The sequence below is a fragment of the Oreochromis aureus genome, linkage group 14, assembly GCF_013358895.1.
Source record: "Oreochromis aureus strain Israel breed Guangdong linkage group 14, ZZ_aureus, whole genome shotgun sequence".
In the NCBI taxonomy this organism is placed as follows: Eukaryota; Metazoa; Chordata; class Actinopteri; order Cichliformes; family Cichlidae; genus Oreochromis; species Oreochromis aureus.
Window position 1 is genome coordinate 13,355,367 of NC_052955.1, and position 22,355 is coordinate 13,377,721.

Here is a 22,355-nt window from a genome sequence, read left to right on the forward strand (position 1 = left end):
TGTTTGCATGCCAGCTCATTAGTTTGTTAAATTTGTTTCCCTTCAGGCCTGCATTATAAAGGCTCTTTCTAACTTTTCCACTAATAGATAAGGATCTCATTATTGCCTTCAGTGTTTGGGTTGCCTTTATTTATATGCATGTATATGTGTATCACCCAGCCAGGCTGGCCGTCAGCCTCTCTCCCCCAAGGCCAGGCAACTTTGTCCTGGCTTGTCTACCCGCTGGACCGCTCTGTGCTAGATGTGCAAAATTTATGATGTAAAGTTCCTGTTTAGTTTAATGTGTGTGCTTCTCGCTGTAGCTTCCAGCATCTGTGAATGACTAATGCATGAGCCTCTTGTACCAGTTTATATTTTCAGTGGGCTGGTATGAAACACAAAGTTTCAGAAACACTGATCTCATTCTCAAGATCTGCTAATAGATGATATGAGGTCCAGATGCACAAATTTTATGTATGGTTTAAACATCTTTTTTTTCTTCGTTTTTTTTGCGTACTTTGTGCTGGCTGCATGTATGTACAGCAGCAAAGAGCAATGCATTGTGAGCTGAAAGAAACAGGATGGGTGGATTTGTCAAGGCAGGTGCCCACATGTTAGTCAATCTGCAGGCAGGAAATTGCACTGGCATAGACACACAAACACACACATTGCCCACAATATACACCCAATTTGTCACCCAGGTCCCCACAGCAGCTGAAGCAATACTTCCTTCTTGTACTTCTCTTGACCTTGCACTGCTTCGAACACTGTCTTCAGTTCTCTAGAAAATTGATTTCATCTTTGTGATGTAAACACCTTAGAGAGAGACCATGTAAAGTTTTTAACTACTGCCACCGTAGAAGTGACAGTAGGGACAGAGTGACAACACTTCAAATTTCCCTTTATTTCCTAAGGTTATCCTGCGTCAGACAGAGACAGACAAATACAGACAAATACAGAATCATAAAGGCAAATATTTATTTACTTTTAATAAAGAAAGTTTAAAAACATTCTCTTCACTGTCTACACAGCAATAAAGAGCAAAAGGTTAGTAACTGACTAGCTGGTCAGCTTAATGGAGCATTTAGCAACTGAAGAGCCAGATATTACTATCAGGGCTAAAAAGGCAATAGGAACTATAGTGGCCAATTTTTATATTGATACTTACGAACCAATTTTTATTCTTTGGCTTAGAATGAGTTCTGAGTACTTTTATTAGCGTTGTTGTACTCAGCTTTTCTCATTTTGTTGTTTTCTGCTATGTTTTTATCTTTTGTGATTACGTCACTTTGGTCAAGAGCAGTTTTTTTAAATGTGCTACATAAATAAACTTGACTCGACTAAATGTATAAGCAGATAACACCAAGTTGTGTGACAAATTAAAAGAAAAATGAACATAGACTGTCTCACTAAGGCATCGGGTCACATCCTGTCACCAGAACACCTTCAGTGCAATTTAGCGTTTTGCAGGAACAAACGTTGTTCTTCCAAAACACATTTCCTCATTTGGTGTTTTGATGACGATGGTGGAGATCGCTGTAACACAATGGTTCACATGTTGAAAGATTTCAGGATTGCGAAGGCCTCAGAATATGATTCACACCGTTTTTGTGCAGTTGTACTCTCTAAATCAGTTAACCCCCCGCCAACACACAATCAGACAATCAGACACCCCACCCCTTTGCCCTGTGTTAGACTGCTTCAGGATTATTCATCATAGGATGAAGAGGTCAACTAGAATATTTTTGCACTTTGACACTTTTCTCTCAGTGGGGTTCAAAATGCCCTCCGCAGTTAAACAAATCCCTCAGATGACCAACACAGTCAAGAGTTGTCCTTGGCACTGTTTTTCCTTGTCACAACAGTAGTGGTCAAAGTTTTTCCTATAATTTGTCACCCATCCATACTATCATAACAAGCTCACGTTAACAACTTCCCATCTACTTTTTGTGTTACCGCGTCCTGAGACTGAATTGCCATCCTGAATTATGTTTTGTCGACAGCAGACAGACACAGTTATCAGCTGGCTATCACTAACAATATGCCTTTTCTGTCCCTGATGTTTATTGGTTATAGTGTGAGTACTGGAAGTATTACAAGTAACACCGATAACATCGGAGATGCTAAATTGGTTTCTAGGGATGGTGGTTCAAAAGACCAATGGCCACGTTTACTTTTTTCAAAACAAACTTTGATACTTTGAAACAACACGCGCTAACATGCATTTCATCCAAGCATCCGACTAGTCTACAGTGCGGTTTGGTGTAACCTAAAACATATTATTGTTCTTGGGAAATCATAGCAGAGTTTTATGAGTGTTTGTCTTCACACGATTCGTCGTCTACCACAGCAGGTGAACTATGGGTATCGGGGCAAACTAATAATTCTGACACATTACTCTGTATGCATACTTGGCCATTCAGCTCAGCTGCATTATATCTTGGTGCTTTTCAGCTTGTCAAAAGCAGAACCAGCCATAACAGCAGAGTATCACCAGGGAGTAGGGTTGGGAAACAAATTCACAGAAAGGAGGAGAGGGAGAAAGTGTACCATATGTGGGTGAGAAACATGTTCTCATGCAGGCTGTTTTTCTTTTGTTTCAGCTGCACAGCCCCACCTTAAATGAGGACAGGGAGCAGGGGAGCGCACTGGACAGAGAGGGAGCGGGGAGAGGTAGATGGGAATTCATTGAAGAATTGGGCATAATGTGCTCTGGGCAGTCCCCGACCCAGCTGTTTTCCATTCAGTGGGAGTCTTAAGCGGTGAAATGTAGCAAGGGTGGGATAGACGGACAAAGAAAGAAGTGAAAAAGAGGATGAGGAGGAGAGAGACAATAAAATATGACGTGAGACACTTCATGTCAAGGTCATGATGAGGGCTATTTAAGTGATCTGTTTGTCTCCTTTTTTGCTTTTTCCCGATGTTTCTCAGAAACCAAATTGGAGCATATTTCAGAGTTCGGATCTTGAGTTTGAAATTCTCAGCCCTTGAGCGAACGAGGGTTTTCTTTTTTATGTAATATGGGAAAACAATGCACTGCTTTACAATTCCTTCATCCACTTCATGTAATAATGTGAAAGACAGTAGCACAAAAGGAGATCGGGGGAGCATTTGTTTTAGTTATTACAGCAGACTAAAGCTTCCTAAGTCAGACGTGTATATATGGTGATAATAAATGCCACTCCAGCAGCAGTTTAAAAGCTATAAGTTACCGCAAAAGTACAATTACCAACACAAACACAGCATTCTGAGTGATAAATGAAAAGCATCAACTAACCACAATAAAATTATAAAATGCAAAGCAGTTAAATGGCGTTTTTAACCTAAGAGTGAATTCAAAAATTGTGGACACATTTCTGAGGTCAAGTAAGAGTCAGACATAACTATTGTGCAAACTTTAGTAACTAAACATGCAAAGAACATGCTAAACAAAAGCTCCTGATAAACATTAAGCGCTGTTTTCATACCATCCTACTCATGCACATAAATGTCTCGCTTGTTTTCTCTCACTTGTATTTGATGCTCTCTGCATATAGAGGTCACAGGGAGTTACTGGCAGGACTTTCATAATCAGTATCTGGTTATCCTGTTCTGAGTAAAACAAATATCATAGGTCTTTTAAAAAATTCTGTGCTACATTTATAGAAAGGGCATAGTATATGCATAATAAATAAATATTTAAACCCATTTGCTAGTTCTCTGGTTTGTTTCAAGTTTGGGAGATTCACTTCACAGCTAATAGGTACTTCATATTGCTGGGACATTCTTTATTTGAACACACACACAAAAATCAGAGAAAGATGTCAATCTTAAACTCATTACTTATTATATGGACAACAACCAACTGAACTATCTTGCTTTGGTTTGATTGCTGGCTCCACTGAGGTGTGACTGACAAAAGAGAATGCCTGTCTGATTGTGGGCTCAAAGGACAGGAGCTATTGAATGAAAATTTAATTTGAAGGAGGAATAAAGCAGATGTCAGTGAAGCAAGGAATAATCCTATCTCATTTCAGTTTTTTGGTTTCTGAGTGACTGCATATTGCTATAAAAGCGGGAGTGAAACTTTTGTTGACCTTTTGACAGCTCCAGAGCAAACTTTAGATGAAAAAATGTGTCATAATGTTGGAAACCGTATCAGGAGTCCCCAAGCAAATTCCTGGAATTTAAGAGAAGCTGCAGAAGTGTATGCACCTAATTTAAACTTAAGTCATTTCTCTGTAATGGTATAGATACTTACTTTCTGGAGCACAACTACGGTTATGATTAAGTCCCTTAGTGTGCCCACAGCAGACAGTCCCTGACAGTTTAAATGACTCAGCAGTCAATACCTTTGCCCTTCTCATGTCTCACCTACTGAAGAATGTTTGTGAGAAGGTTACGCAAACTTCCACTGGAAACCTACTGATCATCCACCTTATCTATTTGTTTTTCCACAATTATCCCTGGTCAGGGTGAAAAAGGTCTAGCACTTCTTCCAGCATACATTTCCCCCCAAGGAGGGCAAACATCCGTAACATTTCCGTCACTCAGACGACACAGACGGACTGACAATCTCTCACATTTTTTATTAACGTCTGCGAAAATTTCATTGACTATGTTTTGTGGGAGTAAACCAAAGCAAACTTAAGGAGAAGGTGTGAACTCTAGACAGACTAGCGTACAGTTTACAGCCCCTGAGCTTCTGGTAGTTTCTCTGACACAGAGGGCACTGAAAGCTCAAAGCGATGGTGGGGTTTCCAGAGCCTGGCACCCAGCTTCTGTCACCCACTGAGAGAAACCAGACACCACAGACCTTTGCCATTTAATATGCAGTGTCTCCGAATGGAAGAGTTGCAAGAGACCAGAGTGGCTGTAGGCCACCTGCCAGGAATACCCTGGTTTTTCAGAGTGAGCAGTGGGTACCAAGGCTTCTAGCAACTGCCCTTCAACTTTAGACCTAGTGCACCTATCTTCTTTCTCGTGGACACATATAGCTTTCTGTCTATATGTGTCCACGTAGATGTTATGCCAACATAACCGTGTTTCAATTTTAGGCTGAAAGCACAAACTCTATCATTGCTTTGAATGAGGCTATCTCACTTATTTATCAAGGACACCAACACAGGGCCAGACTGAACCAAGCTCAAATTCTGCCGTTCCTCATTACCACAGCTGCTTCATTAGCCAACATGCATGCAAACACTGCTAAATATATACTATTCATTAAAAAAAGTTTTGGTATTATTCTGCATAAAGGTTTAATCTGCTATGCATAAATTTTTGGCCACAGATAGGTTTTTGAAAAGTCCTAATCTATCACACAGGTTGAACTTCCTGGAAAATATTTCATGTCTTAGTATCTAAGGCAACGAGCCATCACACCGTGTAGTTTTTTTTTTTTTTTTTTTTTTTTAATGCAGGTTTGTTCTATTTACACAATTACACTCGAATAAAGCGGTTTAGATAATCTGGTTAAACTCTCGTCTTTATGACTTCTGTTCTGAAAGTTTGTGCCTCATACGACCTACATGTAGCAGGGCCATTTGATGACACATCTAAATAATTCACTGAGGAGTTTCAGTGCATATTAACAGCTTATAGTTGGGAAATGTCTGGGGAGGGGCAAGCTGTTAAGTTAGAAATTCTGTTAATATTTTTGCTAAACATAGATACAATGACCATAACTGATTAAATAATACGTGCATTGTAATGTGAGGGGATTACCATCAGAGGAAAAACGTTCCTGTTCCACGTTTGGGTAGCAGAATTGTGTGAGACTTGTGATAAATGTCACGCTGTTCCTTTTGTTTTCACCCACTGTTCAAGCAGCATAGAGCGGATGATGTCTGTCATTACACCTGGTGAATATGATCTCTCAGGAAGCACCTCCAGCTCATGAATGTTGATTTAATGCACCTGAGAGAAGAAATGCTAATTTGTTTAATGTCAAGAAGTAATTTGTGGCAAGTTGCTTGAATTATATCAAACATCTGGAAGGCACTATGATTTCTTATGTGCTGGTGATAATAAGGTGATTTTCACACAGTGGAAAAGGATGTGTGTGTGTGTGTGTGTGTGTGTGTGTGTGTGTGTGTGTGTGTGTGTGTGTGTGTGTGTGTGTGTGTGTGTGTGTGCCTGCCTGCCTGCCTCCCTGGCTGGCTTTGCTCCTGCTGACAGAGTAATGGATCTGTTCATTGTTGCATGTGGACTGTGTGTGATGTATGAGATTCATTTGAAATTCTCTGTCTTAAATGAGGCACTCACATGTCTCCATGTGGGAGAATATAGACCTGAAGGCCAACGTATTGTAGGAAAATGAACAGAAGTCGTTCATTTTTGCGGTCATCATTGCTGTGAAATGGTCTCCGCTGTGGTCTTATGTCCCATTCTTTCTTTTAATGTAAAACTCATTTCATGCAAAATAAATTTTCCAAAAACACAAATCATTGCAGTGGTCTAAAACTAATACAAGTTTTATTATGAGAGATTTTGCACTGCAGTAATCAAGGGTAATTAAATAATGAAAATATAAATGTGATCATTTACTGGACTATTTGATTTGGATGTGCAAATTAATTAAATAACTTGACAAACGTCCGTGTAAATCCGTTATGCAATTCATTTTATTGCCAAGTTGATTTCGAGTATAGTAACAAACAAACAAGAAAAGACATTTTTCACATTGGCTTTTAAAAAAAATAAAAGCCTTATCAACATTTTATCGAGACACCATAATCAAATAAAATGATAAAAACCCACAATAGGAATTTACACAAAAAAAAATTACCTATAAAACATTTTGACATGCAATAAATACATTCATTTCACTAAAGCAAAGTAAGATCAATATTGACACAGAAATATGCAGAATGCACAAAAAGAAAATACTGTTTTGGTTTAAGTGTATTGCTTTTAATTGTCTTTTTGGTATAAAAGGTAAAACCGCGTAACAAAAACACAGAACGCTGCTGATGTTTCTGGCACGCCTGGTTCATGCCTGCTGAAATATGATCCTGTCGTCTACTAAAAAAAAAAAAAATCTAATTTCCATTGTAAATTTGTGATGCATGTATTCTGCCATGCATTTTTCCATCTATTCACAACTACTACTGTCTACGTGGCGGCCTGTGTTCCTGCATAACATATTTGTCCCTGAACCACAGTCGGGCACAACCACCTCAAAATGTCAAAGTGGTCTTCATTAGATCATAATCCATCATTTCTACACTTCTCCTGACCGTTTTTCCAAAACCAAAATAGATGCTTGTGCGTGTGTCTTTGTGTACGTAAGTGTGTGTGAGGACCCTGAGGCTCTGTAACATTTTGGCACATGTTTCAGCGTGTGACGGGTGAAAGCCGTCAGTGGAATCGCCTTTCTTTAAAAATGGGTTTTTCTACAAGAAGCGACACTCCAAACGGAGCAGAGCAAGCTAATTAAATCTGACCTAATCTGGAGCAGCAGTCTGCCATCCAGCTGTGTGTTTATGTGTGCGCGAGCAGGAGTGTGTTAGAGAGATATACAATCGAATATTCTTCCCGGCTGACTTTCACTGCACCAAATTCCTGCTTGTTTTGTCCTAGCTCTCTGTTTGTCTTCAGATTTAAACTTCTGGAGCAGAAGTTGTGCACTGTAAACTAAACAATTAAAGCCAAGGTCCACTCAGTGGACTTTGTATGTGTTCAAGGTAGAGAGAAAAAGAGATCCAAGCAAAACAGATGCAGGAGGATACGGACAGACAGAAGCCCCTTCACTATTTCGCTACAAAGAGCCTACTGTAGGTCATGTGCTGATTTGGTGATAATTGCTAGGCCTGGAAAGAGGGTGTCATTTCAGATGGCACACCGACATGAACGTTAAAATTAAAAACCTGAAAATGACCTGCAGTAATCAAAAAAAAGGAAAAAAAACATGTCCTCATAAGATTAAATTGGAAGCGGGTGGAAAAAGAGTGGTGAGCAGACACACACAACGCAGCCAGCTTTCCTTTGTTATTTACTGAAGGTTAAGACTATCAAGCACAAGCTATTTTTCTCTCTGTTTCTGCTTCTTTTCCCCTCAACCCTCTCTCTGTTTGTTCTCTCCATCTCAGCGCATGACTTGGCTGGTGCAGCTGAGGCCCGACTCAATTGTGCAATTTCATACATGTTTACTTTACTGGCATCTTTCTGAGCATATTTTCCCTGAACATTTCCTCTCACATTATTCTGCATTTCCTCTACAACAATAAGATGTCTTTAATCTCTCCTTTGTAAGCCATTTCTTGGCTTGAAGATCACAATACAATAACGATGTCAGATATGGGGTTTTTTGCTTTTTTTTTGGGCCCGTCATCTGTTGTATTTTAACACATGCCACAAAGTTCATTTTGGAAATTGATCAGGGCTTAAAGAAAAAGAAAGTAGCTCTTCACATAAACATTTAGACAACTGTCTTCTTCAGCATGAAAAACAGCTGGAAGTAAGTGGATCATGGGAGAGGAGGGGAGGCAGCGGGTGCTGTGGGTCAGCGGTTTGTGTTAAGTGTAAGAAGAGAGAAGGCACAGAGAGAGGTGAAGAGGGAAGCTGTGCTTTGAGGGTACGAGGGCGGTGAACGAGTGTGGCCGAGCTCTGCACTGGAGGGAGGAAGAAAAGGAAGCAAAGTGCCAGAGGAAAGGCAATTGTGGGACTTCTAGGGGATCATAAGAGTAATAAAAAATCACAATACAATGATTTTTCCAGAAAAGTGCAGTTCAGAGAAATAAATCTAAAGCAGCTGCTTGTAATAAAGAGCCTCGAAAGTGTCAGATATCTCCCTTGTACTTCACCCTGCTACACTGTGGGAAAGGCATTCAGACATGTAGATGGGCAGGTGCATTAAGTAGCCACATCAGAAACCTCCCCATGCTCACGGTCGTACAATTTATTGCAGGATAACTTCATACTTTTTATACCGAAGGCACGTTTGAACTGGCTGACTTCAGAGTCAGTTTTCTCATTTAAAGGACAAACTTAGGCTTGAATATCAATATCTGACTCTAGCTTATATTTAAACATAAGTGCTCATAAATAGAAAAATATGTACTATACACAGGATCATAGTAGCTTGTGCTCGCGTTCTCATGATTACCCACACTGATAATGAGTTTCCTAACAAGGTAAAGATGGTTACAAGCTAAGCTCACCGATGCGAACCTCAACGTTTGTTGCTGAGTTTAGTTTTGTGCATCTGTGATGTCTATTGAAAGCTTCAGTCTTTTTTGGCACACCTTGCAAAATATAATAAATGTCAAACAGTGGTATGATTTCAGACTGTGCCGCCTGTCAGAGTCACAGAGGTGACCTTGGCCTCCTGCGACTGGAAGAAAGCTTAAAGGCATACTTTGCATTTTTTAACGTTAAAGCCAAATCCTTTTTTGGTCCACAAGATGCTACTGCAGATCATCCAGAGCCCTTTCTACTTCTCTAATGTTAGTGTTACAAAAAGTTACAGGACTGGGATGGTTGCCAAAAAAAAAAAAGAAATTAAAAAAGGGAAATGACATGGCAAGTAAAATTAAAAAAAACAACCCACACCTAATTTTTTGCGGCTTTTGTTAGTGCATTCATTTATATTTGCATTCACTCATTTGATTCTGAAAATTCATTTAACTAATAAACTCTTTAGATGCCTAATTATGTTACGCTCAAAACATCTTCATCAAAAACCACTGTGGTGGCAATAAGAGTTTTGCTGGGCTTACTTGTCATATAAATAACATTAACAAAGGCAAAGGGCATAAAACCCCATGGGGTGGGTGGCTACATCAGTAAATTGAAACAAGGCTCTTCTAATTAGACTAAGTGAAACAACCACAGAGCAAAGGAAACACTGCCAAGTTTTTCAATTCGGCTCTACAATACACTCACTGGGGTCTTCCTATTATTTAGTCTTGCCTCAAATTTAAAAAAAAAAAAAAAAAAAAAAGCATCTAAATGTCTCACCATGCAGCCCTAGAAAGCCTTCAACATAACATCACCGTGATACTGAGCAGAGATTTATTCCCAAAAAGCAACAAGGGGAAGGAAAAGAGAAGATACAGTCTACTTGTTTTCTGAATGGAGAGTTTCAGAAGTGTGGACAGGCTTTCATATTAGGACAATGGCTCGCATCCACCCTGCTGTGCTCTCCCTGCTCCTCTCCCTCCCCGTTCTCCGTCTTTCTATCTGCTTCTGAGTAGAAACACACGGCACATCCTGCTCAGCACAACACACCAGCCAAAAGTTCACTTCCTGCTCCTCAGCTCTTCTCCTTCACACCAACTCTATTCCCAGGACATGCATTACCAGGCCTTCATGGGCTTAAATAGCACAGGGACACACAAACAGACAAGCAACTGCTTCCCCTTTCTAAAGACGTGAAACGCTCCCCTCCACTAACATTCGCACATAAATGCAATTAAGCAAATTTCAAACAGTGCGCTTCCTACAGAAATGCTCGGGTATTATCTTGGTCTTCCCTCTTACACAGATTTGGTGTGACAGTGGAAGCGGTATGTTATTCTAACTAGTGAAGGGGAGCGTGGAAATTCTCACGACTGCCTCTGTCTGTTTTTTAGGTTTTTAACACATACACACATGTTTGTAGATGAAGCCTCTACTGGTTTTATTTTTATTTTTTCTGCTATGTTCTTTTCTTTTTTCAGAGCACCAAACAAAACAAGCTGGCTTCCTGTGTGCTTGTGTGCATGAGCGACCTCCGTCTGACTCTTGTCAAAAGTTCACTAACCTCTGAGGAAAAGGGGCCAAACAATACGAGGCTAGCTTTCATAGTCAACCAGCAAAGCCACTGCGTGTCTGTTTAAGGAAGTACAGATGATGCATCATGTCTTTCACAGAGAGAGCAAGAGAGGGAGAGAGATAGAGAGAGAGGGAGATATTTCACAACACAAAGCTTGTCAGCTCAACTTTACTGTAATATATTGATCTCAATGCCTTCATACTTACTAAACTGTGGTTCAGATATCGACAAGCACTTAAGGTACAAGCAAAAATGGCTTTGCCTTATGTTACAACAATGGAACTGGTCAGACATAAATGTCATTGAAGAAGACAAAATAGAAAAAATGTATACCACATACTATAAAAAAAAAATGTTAATACCACCTTATCTCTCCACAACAAAACTGTAACAACAAATGGATAAACAAAGAATTAACCACAGGTTTAACACAGGACAACTGTCCTGTTAATAAAAAAAAAAAATACTAAGGTGTGTGTGGGTGAGTGTGTGCATGTATGTGTGTTGATACTGTTGATCTCTAGTTTACAAAAGATTAGCATCCCCACGCTGGGTTCAGTCCTGAGGTAAGCACCAATTTCACGTGCGCTGCTTTCAGTTCAAATTAAAATGAAGAAAAAAGAAAAGTGACAAGAAACAACATGTTTGATATGATCATATGCTACAGAAAATAAGCCCTTAAATTATCGTTACATTTAAAAAGAAAAAGGAAATTCCAAAGAAGTAAGTAAGGCACACTGTATGATTTTTTTTTTTTTTTTTTTTTTTTTTTTAGCCTTTATGATTCACTACGTCTATCACAGTGTATTTATGGCTTTAATCTTCACATTCACCCTCTGAGGTTGGCATTGGCACTATAGTGGTCAAACATTTCTAATCTGAATTGAGGACTAGTAAAAGTGGACAAAGACCCCAAAAAAGAAGAAAAAAAATGCAACTTCTTTTTTTTTTGGAATAAAGATTTACAGACAAAAATGTGCCTTCAACCCACAATCTTTAAGTGCTCTTTTGTTTTCAGGCTGCTCAGCCAACACAGAAATCAGTCATTCATTGTTTCCGCATTTAATACCAGCAGGGCCGGGAGGCAAGGCCAGGACACATTTGCTAGGCTGGGATCTAATGTTAATAAGTGGATCAGAGGGGTACGATGGCAGGCATGAAATGGGACATCACGCCAGCGAGCAGTGTGAATTGTCCAGGAGAAAGTGAGATTTCACAGGGATTACTGAAGCACAGCAGCTGGGAGTGCTACTCACCCGCTGGCTTCCAGGGAAGACCCACAAACCCCTTCTTATGTTCATATCACTGACAGATTAGCAGCTTGCTGTGTGTGAAGGGGGAGCATATATGCATCCGGTGTTTGGAGTGCTTCTAAGGCAAAGGGCTGAGTAGAGCACTCACTTTGGCCTGTCAACAGTAGCGGGGCTCCCAGACAACAGACTACAGGGGAGGGAGGTCAAATGAGAGGCCGGACAGTGGAACAGAGAAGCATCCAACAAAGCCTCTGACTACTGCCGCTCCACGATTAATCATCAGACCACAATGAATGGTTTAACTGCTGATGACAGTAAATGACAGATTTCTGTGTCATTAAGCCCGTCCTTACCCCTGCCTCTATGCTCAACTGTATCCATAATTGTAATAATTACACAATGTCAGCGGCAACACCCACGCTTCATGTACACCATAAGATGAAGCTACACTTGCCGTGAACAGGGATTAGTGTGTCATCAGCTGGGTATGTGCAATCATGTCCCAGTTATGAGATCACAGGGCTGTGCTTGCTGCATCTCAATAACAACTGAGCGCAAAGGGGTGGTTGTCGAACTGCACAGGAAGTTTCGGCTCATAAGTGGTTGAAAGCTGGGCATAAGGTGGATTCAACTGCTGTCATATAGTACAAGCCTTTTATCCACACAAATATGTAGAGTGGTGAGTGGTGTTACTTTAAAATAAATGGTGGGTGGGGAATATATTGCCCTGGCGACTATCAAAATGCTCTTATCATTCAGTCATTTCCCAAGATGGTGAGAAGCTGGAGAGCAAGATACATAAATTGTCCAGTACCCCAAAAACAGGAAATAAAAAAATGAAATGATAGAAAAAAAACAGACGAAATGTATTTCCATTCCTTTAAAGTCCAGGTGAGTGGCTTATTCATATTATAAAAGTTCTGCTCAGTTCTGGACAAACCCTGAAATTTGTCCTTATGTGCTTTTTCTTTCTTTCTTTCTTTCTTTTTTTTTTTTTTACAAAGTTGAATAGTACACAGGTTTAGGGTCAGGGACAGTTTTTTTTTCCTTTGGATTCCACCATAATAAAAAATAAATAAAACAATTTTCATTTTGGTTTTCAATTTTTTGCTTTGGCTCAATGGCTGTAATCATAGAAAAAAAAGTTTCTTTGCATACACTGTACATAAATACTGTACTTTTTTTTAAGTGAGTGTCCCTTGGTCACGTAATAGCACAAAGCTCCTTTATGAAGGAGGTCTTTAGGATACATTAGATGCATAGAAAGGCACTTACAGTCTACACATTTTGGTGTGCATTAGCAGACCAAATGTTTATGGCCTGAGTCTGAGGTGCAGAGGAGATATTGAGTTGAGGTGAATGGAATAAGGATACTGCAAATTGTGTGTGCACACAGACTTATAGGTGATATCACATGTCTTAACTTGGTGAGTAGCGGTCGATGGTTCGGGCTTCGGAGAGGGCCTGTGGGGGCAGTGGTTGGCCCAGGATGTCCATCTTGTCGTGGGTGAGGCCCAGATGTTCAGAGGCCAGTTTGGAGAGTGGATACAGGCTCTCCATGGCCTTTGCATCAGCCACCAGTTGCTGCTGCGCTTGGATGAGAAGCTCACTAGCCTTCTCTTGTTTCAGTCCAAGATGCTCTGCTGTGTATTTACTCAGAGGATAAATGCCCTCTGCAAAGTCCAGCTTCAGTTTCCCATCTGTGGTCAGGCTCCCTGCAGTCCCTCCACTGCTGTGCATCTTCATGTGGCTGATGAGATTGCGCTGCTGAGCAAACTTTCCCCCACACACCTGACATTCATAGGGCTTCTCCCCGGAGTGAATGCGCATGTGCTCAGTGAGGCGGTACTGCCGGGTGAAGCGCATGCCACAGGAGTCACAGGCAAAAGGTTTGAGGCCCAGGTGGCTACGCATGTGGCGCGTCATGGTACCGCGCTGTGTAAATTTCTTGCCACAAATACTGCAGGGGTAAGGCCGTGTCAGCCAGTGGGTCTTCTCATGTTGGCGCAAAGTGGCTGGATCTTTGTAAGACTTGTCACAGGTGGAACAGCGGTAGGGTCGAATCATCTCCCCAATGCTCGCTGGATTCAGCTGGCTCGACTTGGTCTCCAGGTGTGACAAACTATTCAGAGTGTTGCCACTGGTGAGGCTTCCATAACCGTTTGTGTTACTGCTCATGTTTTTGCTGCTGCTGTTATTGCCATTTCCTATGTCCCCACCTGAGTTGCCGTACAGCTCCTCTTCCGTGTGTGTCTCCACATGTGCATTGAGCTGCTCTGAGCTTGGGAAGCCTTTGTCACAGGGAATGCACACATACAGATTGTCCCCGAAGCTCTCCGGCTCGTACGGCATGTGGAACCTCCCCATTGGTCCAGTCGGGGACGGGCGACCCTCACTGCTGCCTGTCTCTTCTGTGCCTGACCCGCTCTTGTCATCTGCTCCTTCACTCTCCTCCCCAGTCTTGTGATGGTTATGATGCTGGTCTCCATTTTCACCCCCTTCTTCTTCATCTTCATCCTCATCTTCATCTTCAGCTGTGTATGAGAGCGGTTCGTGTTTTACCCAGCGGTAGATGTTGCCCATTTCTCTGCCTGCCTCTCCGCCTTCCGTAGGGGTGTCCGGACTTGGAGGGCATGGGTAGCGATCTGTCCCCTGGGAACCTGAGCGATGCAGGTGGGGGAGGTGCGGGGCTATCGGTTGGTTGAGAGGTGGAAAAGGCGGCGGAGTGGGAGAGCCTCCCTGGTCAGTTGATTCCATTTTTTCTGAGGGGAAAGCTCTGCCGTTCGTCCCCTGGATAGGACTTGTGCGGTCACTCAGAGTCCCATCTCGCTCCTCGTCATTATGAGTGTTCCCCAGATGGGTCTGAGAAGGTGTGAGCTGAGACTGAGAGGTGGGGCTTTTCTTAGAGAGATCAAGGCCGAAGCTGGGTGAGCAGTTCCTGTCGGGGAGGGCTGCGCGCCCAAGCTGGGAAGGCAGAGGTGACTGCAGAGAGGGGAACACCTGAGAGCCCGGGGTGGAGGTGGGAGCATACAACTCTCCAGTATGAACAGCTAGTCGATGTGGAACTAGCTCCTCTGGTGGTAGTGCCCGGGGTCCATGGCTGTTCAAAATTCCGCCTGGAGGACAGGATTGAATGACAGGAGTAGAAACCCTATACCTGCCGCCACTCCCTAAACCCATGCTATTTGGCCCCATCTTTGAGTAGGGTAGAAATGCTGGACCTGGGCGGGGAGGGTACTTGCCATTTCTTCTTAGCTTCTTTTTGCACAAAGCCACTAAGTCAAGCAGTTGAAGGTAGCTGGCTGCTGCCAAGACAGCCCCTAGATTTGGTTCATTTGGAGAAGTGGGGTCTCCCTCACTAAGGCGGCCTGTGTAGATGTAGTCCAGAATTACCCTGAAGACCCCTGGACTCACCATCTCGTGGTCGAGGTTGATGAGATTGTCATGGACCACCAAAGACTTCAAGTAGAGGCTGCTGGCAGCCAGAATGTTCTTGTGAGCTCTGAAGAGGGCGTTCTGCACCACGATGATAACATCACACAGGAAGCCCTTGGTGCGTTGGCTGTTGAGCTGCAGGAGGAGATCCCTAGCATGACTTGGAACTTCCATGGCATCCAGCATTGTCTTCAGTCCACCACCTGCAACAACAGATATCTGTAAAATGTCATGCAGCAGTCATCATTTCAAGTCAGAATAAGCCAATTAATGTGCAATTTTCTGCACCACTAAAAATATTATTGATGCATTTCATAATCACAATCTATCAAAAGTTACAATAAACACATTACATTAAATCAGAGTATATTTTCAGAAGTTTGAGCGCCAAAAGCTTTAACAGCAAATGGGCTAATAATGTAAACCATTAAAAAAAAGACCTTGCATATGGATGCACTTATTAAGATGAATTAACTGCTGTCAGATTTTCTTTTAAAACATAAACAATACTTTAATATGTCTTAATGGAAGCTCACAGTTACGCTTTTATGATTCACTTATTATTTGCGTAACAGCTATTTAAGCAGATCGACCAGCCTTGACAGTAAAGTGCATAACTTATGTGTGGAAAGTGCACCGAAAGGCCACTCGGTAGAAGTGAACTTTTGCAAAAGGTGAGCAGTTGCAGTGGTTTTCTCATTATAAGAAATTCAAGTTCTTGCATTCACTTTCTCTGAAGCAAGCAAAAAAAAGAGAAAGAGCTCAAGACAGAGAACCACAAATATATATTTTGTAATTGCTGGCTTCCTGATAAAGTATTCCAGAAGTGCTGCACACAGTTTTAAACAAAGCTTAGGGACGAATGTTTTGCTAATATGACGAAAAGCAGGTATAAACCTGTGGGGGAAGGACACATCCAAAAAAAGATCAGGCTTTCAGCTCCCCTTCTTGCCCAGTCATATAAGGAACACTGAGCGCACGGGATGTAAATCAACATTAGGTGTTTCAATACTTTGCGTTGAGGTAGGTTTCAAAGATCCAGTGTGCGCCTACACACAGGCGCACAAACACACACAGGTACACGCTCAAATACCGACAGCAATTGTTCCACCAAGCTTAAAATAAACTACATTGGCTGCATGAATGAAATCCCACGTATTGTTCAAACAGTGGCATCTGAGCCTAGTTTACTTACAAGATTAAACGTCTCAAACTGTCCCTAAGGGCTCAGTCTCACTGATGGGAAACAAGCAACTAAATAAATATCGTGTCATCCATCTGATCACTGTCTTCCTGACACCAGCTCATTCACTTCTTGTTTATTTCATTAAGTGTACACACTCAGCATAAGAATGGAGAAGTATGAGTTAAAAAAAAAAAACCCTGACAAATGAGTTACTGAGGAATTATGACAATTCCCAAGCAAAATGTGTCGATTTTTTCCTCCAAAAATCTTCCACTGCTAAAACTGAGCATTTTTTTAAATGCTGATTGTTCAGCATTAGAGCTGCGAAATCAGACAGAAATGTCATCACTCACAAAATGGCAAATGACAAGTCACAGTTAAGTCCAGCTAGTGATCATGTGATAAGCATCATGCGATAAATATGAAAGGAAATATCTGTTTTTAACAACAAATGCCATTTTTTTTTCAAAATTATTCATTTTGAATTTTTTTGAAAGGTTCTGTCGTCATTTCCACACGTACAGCTGAACTACTGTATGATCAGAAGTATATCTTTTAAAAAGCCAGTTCTAGTAAGGGTAGTACGTGGGCTCACACTCCATCCTGTTTCCAGCTGTCATGTGAAGTGCATCCACCGCTGGCTTCTCTTCTTTTCGGCTTTGATTAATCAGCGGACAAAATTTACTAGAAATTTACATGAGATCAAACGTGTTTAAGATCTAAGTAAATATGAAGAATTGACCAAGTAATTTCCATAACTTGCTGAGCTGTTGCAGAGTCTTCATCGCACTGAGCTGATAACTAGTTACTCTGAGCTGTATGTTAACAGACTCTGTGTACATTCTCTCCTGTATGTGGTTTGAAGTGCATATTTAAAAATTGCATCAGAAAGCCTGGCAGAAAACTAAGCCTTCTTTGTATCCTGACTTCCGATTAAATACTTCTTCACAGTACATAAAAATCTTTTTCTTAATTGACATAGTACAACATCTATGTGCACCTGCAATGTCCTGTGGATACAGCCTAACAATTTTTTTTTTAATAATGTTTTGTGATAACAACAGGCAAAGTGTTTGCAAGTTTACTATCAAGACAACAAAAATCTCTTTGCTTTTGCTCTTTGAGTTGTTTGACAGGCTACAACTTGCCCTTTAAATAGCCTAAACTCCCGACTTACTATAGCCCCTGACAAAAAGTGAAACATTACAGTAAAAGATGTAATATAAAACGCTTGATCTTGAGGCCATGTGTAAGCTGACTGCATCCTGTTAGGAAGCTATCGATGATTGCAATATTTAGTCAGAGAACACATCTTAAAGAGAACCTGCTACATGCCGTGAGCTTGAAAACACATTTTAAGCCTATAATATGCCACAAAAGCAGCTTATTTTGTTATGTTAAACATGCGCTGTAATGTTATTCTTCAAGACTGCACATACAGTGCTGTTTCCTGAGGGAAGCTTACAGCTCCCTCGAAGATTGATAGCTTTCTTTTTAAAGACCCCTCAACAGGCTAGAAAATCTCTTATGATTGTTATGTAGTTCATGGCAATGACATTCACCTTTTTGCATTAGATTAATAGTCATTGTTCCTAAGTTTTGTCTGTTTTGTCACTTTTGTGGTTTAGGGTGAAGCAAGACTAAACTTCCTACCTCTGCATACAGCCTCAGTCATATAAACACGCCACACATCTGCTTAAAACGTTGTGCTGATGTTTTATTTTCTTTCTTTTCAATTTGGGACCCATATTCCTATAGCCTTGTTTATTTTAGAATAAATACAAAGTCAGTGTAAATTTTTCGCAAAGACTTTTACTGTACTTTTTTACGACTTCAGCCCACCTAATTTATTTTGTCATTTTTGTGACTCAACGGAGGCGAACTGTTTTAGAGTTTGAAGTTTGGAAAAAAGATGAATAGACTGGGTGTTTGCAGTGATGATTAGTGATTATATTTGACAGTTTTGGTTTTTTTCGTCACATCAGTAAACAGGATGGACAGTTAATCATTTTCCTGTTTGATTTCTATATTTCTATAATCCTAAAAGTCATCACACATTTAGAAATAGACTACTGATAAAGACATGAGAGTGACATCTTCTTCATCTAGATTGTAACTGAGTTAACAATGAGATAACGAGATGGTCATATTAAACATGACATTATAATATTCCAAACTACTATGCTAGTATAACGGAGGTACCTGTTTGCTTTTTTTTAAAATGATATACTAAAGTTTTCAAAGCAAGTCGTTCCTTTTTTAATTTCGATTTTTTTTTTCCCTTAGCAATTATCAAAGACAATATGTATGATAATAATATCTGCAGCTTGCTTGGATACAGTTATTATTATTATTATTTCCCTGTGCGATTATTAAGTAGTAAATTCTTAACTTCGGTGTTGGGTTTGATTTCACTGTTAAAAAATATATATATCGGAAAACTACATGTCGCAAAGCAAAAAGTCGTGTCCTGGCTTCGTGAGTCGCCGGGAGGACCCGACCTCTCGGTTTCTAATGTTTTAATTTGCCCTTCACACACTGAGCAGTAAACCGAGTCACGAGTGAATGCATCTCCTCTGCGCTGCAGCGCCTCATCTACCCTCTGCTTCTCCTTATCTCCGCCAAAGAAGAAGAAGAAGAAAAAGAAATGAAATCATCTCCAGAAACAGGCCGTTTTCACCTCATTGCGCTACGAGGTGTATCACACAGCTGTTTCTTATAGCAACTCTTTTTTCCCTTTTCAGACCTGTCAGCAGCATTGAGAGAGCATCTCTTTCCAGGCAGCTGTGTAAAGTCTCCACTTGTACAGAGGAAACCAGAAATTTATACACTGCAAATCACCCCCCACGAAAAAAAAAAAAAAATTCATATAACGATCTCCTGCGCTTCTGTCCTCACCTAAGCTCCGCACTGCCGTTGTTACACATAAAGACAGATCCATAGTGAGGACTTCAAGGATGTTGTTGCAGCATCCCTGACAAATTTATAAGACATTTATTTTACTAAACACAGCTTTTTAAAAATTTATTTATATTTTTTAAAGTTTTTTAAAATACACTTTAATGTCAGTCAATATAAAACACGTTAAAATCTGATTTTACAGAGGGATTTTTTTTCTTGTTTTGTACTCGAAGCATGTCAGATTATTTTTATTTGCCAACCGCCGGTTACATCGGCGTGATCTTGAACAAATATACAAATTAACAGCTTCCTCTTTACGGGACAATTTTTTTTTAACGTAAGGAACAAGGAATTAAACAATTTTATGTTTCAACCAACGCGAATTAAAGGCGCTATAAAGAACATGTGCAATGTTCCGTGTCCGAATTAAAACAGGATTTAAAAAACATAGAAAGACGCCATATGCTTTAAAACAAGTTCCACTAATATCTCATCGACTCCAGGAAGTTTCTTTCTGAAAGCACGCACAGAGTTCAGTCATTATAAATAGAAATGTCATCCTTCCCCTCTTCTTGCCTCTGTACGACAAATCAGCTCTTACCTGCATGCCCGATGTCTTCTGCCATCCGATCTAAGTCTCCCTTAATGATCATCTCAGCAGTCTCTGGGAGTCATATCTGACGTTTCAGCTTTGAACTGCCAGCCTCCAAAAAACCATGCCAGTTTTCCGAGCTCGTCTGCCAGCTCTTTTTTTTTTATGATTATTAATTGATATGAATTTCTTTTCGCTCCTTAGGTCCGTCCTCCCACCCACTTTCCTCCCTCTCCCTCTGTCTCTCTGTCCCTCCTCTCCCCTCTTTCTCGTCCCCTCCTATAAAAAAAATACGTGCTTAGTACAGCATCATTTTCCTCCCTTTTTTTCAAGTAATTTCTTTAGCTATTTTGGAGTCGGAGCAATAACGCGCACAGGGATGATAATGGACCCTCTATGCGCCCTAAGTGTTTTAGCGCCCCGTGTGATGTCAGTCTATAATAAAACTAAAAGGTAAAATCGAGGGCAGGAACTTCATGTGACCCCGACTTGAACTTCTCGACACATCGTCTTAAAGAGACAGGCAGCAATTGTATACATATGTGTGTGTTATACCTATGATCCTTAGGTAGCCCACCTTAATTTTAGACAGAAGCGTAATGACGGAAATAGCTTGCAGCGAATCAATAACATGTCAGGAGCTTAAAGCAGTCAGACTTCTTCCATAACGACGCTGATTTTATTTTATTTTTCTTCAAAACTCAGCTCAAAATTCAATCAAGTTCAATCACAAATCATTGAGGGAATACATGTATTGATATTCTATAATTGAAGCCGTTTCATTGAATAAATCAATAAAACGGTTAAAATAAAAGTGTCTGTGTCCTTTTCTCCAGAACTCCCCTGACAAAAACCTGCCATAATACGAGCCTTAAAGAAAACAATTAGCCTGCGTTAGAGGGAAAGTTAACGCAGGTTAGATCAACTTTGGGCACCTTAAAATTCTCTCTCGCGCGCGCGCGCTCTCCCTCACTAGCTCAGGTAAAACACCTGTTGCGCAGTTAAAGCCCTCGATCATGACCCGGATTGGAGACTGAACCAAACACCAGTATGATTTTGGGATACAAAGGGAAACTAGCAACTCGATGACACGAGGGCCTTTTCTTGGCTACTTAAAAATAATCAAGCTCTTCCTCTGATGTCATATTTTGTAAGATAAGTAATGAAGTCAAAGCTGTGCGCCCTCGCCTGTAGTGCCATGAAGACGGTTTTTAGATAAACAGAAATGGTATTTCCCTTTTCTGAAGAAGTCCTTTGCAGTTGCTCTATAAAGTATTGAAATTAATTACGTGAAACTTTATCTAATATCTGTTATATTACAGTTTCCTATTCTGTGCCAGCACAACGTTTTTTTCACACCATTTCCAGTTTAGTTGAATAACTTGCATGTTGTTTGCAAAATATCAACAGAAAACCTAAGTCTGAAATATTGTATATCAAATGAGCGGTGGTGCTATAATCCAGATGTTACCGTCTCTGTCAGTACGGGTTACATCAATCTGTTCAAAAGGAAAAGACCTGGGGAAACATACAGTAATTGGATCAACTCATCTCTGTAATTCAATAAAACTGCTCATTCTGACACGTCTGCCTGTATGCCATCCCCGCCTTTCTGCCCGTTTCTCAATCTTACCTCGGACTCATGTCTGGTGCTCTGGCCGTATGTCTTCTCCCCTTTTCGGCATTCCCTCAATAAGATCTCCGCGGTTCCCTCAGTGTCCAGCTCTCTGTCGAAAACTTCTCTTCCGCGTAAATTTGCAGCCCCCTCTCTCCCGTCTCCCCCTCTTTCACCTTCTTCCACACACTGAATTTCTCACGTGTTAACAAGACTGTCTGACACTTCAGACTGTGTTGAGGTCCGGTCGGACCAAACCTGCCGGCTGAGACTTTACGCGCACAGCGACACCCAATGGCAGTGAGTCCCAAAGGCCTTATCAAGAGTGGGACGCGGGTTGCAGTGATGTTGGGGGATGAAAAGGTCGGAAAGCGCTGGCCTCTAATTTGTGAACGCCATATGACAAACGTACAGTAACTTATAAACCAGTTATATTGATAAGATAAGATAGTCAGCCACGTCGTTCGCCAGAATGTCAACGAGAGACGGCTGCATATTAAGGGTAAGCACAGAGAGAGTGCCATAGTCATCGTTCATTTTCACGATAAAATGCGTAGTTATGTAAGAATCATTCAGAAGTACAAACACCCCCCCAGCAGCTTCCATTTAAAAATTACAACAAATAGCTTTAGGTACTTTTACTTCTAACAACTATA

General features: G+C 40.9%; 1 protein-coding gene across 4 annotated transcripts; it reads right to left on the bottom strand.

Moving 5' to 3' along the window:
* Window positions 1-6,566: 6,566 nt before the first annotated feature.
* hic1 (hypermethylated in cancer 1) lies at window positions 6,567-21,923 on the bottom strand. 4 transcript variants are annotated; one of them, XM_039622714.1, is made up of 2 exons: window positions 21,718-21,923; window positions 6,567-15,624 (listed from the first exon to the last, which is right to left on the bottom strand). In XM_039622714.1, the coding sequence occupies exon 2, from the start codon at window positions 15,589-15,591 to the stop codon at window positions 13,390-13,392; it is 2,202 nt and encodes a 733-aa protein (XP_039478648.1). In that variant the 5' UTR covers window positions 15,592-15,624; window positions 21,718-21,923; the 3' UTR covers window positions 6,567-13,389. The 4 variants fall into 4 exon arrangements, with proteins under 4 accessions (XP_039478648.1, XP_031615535.2, XP_039478647.1 ...); XM_031759675.2 differs by having other exon boundaries at window positions 6,567-15,608; window positions 21,718-21,922; XM_039622713.1 differs by lacking the exon at window positions 21,718-21,923 and adding an exon at window positions 20,094-20,638.
* Window positions 21,924-22,355: the final 432 nt, after the last annotated feature.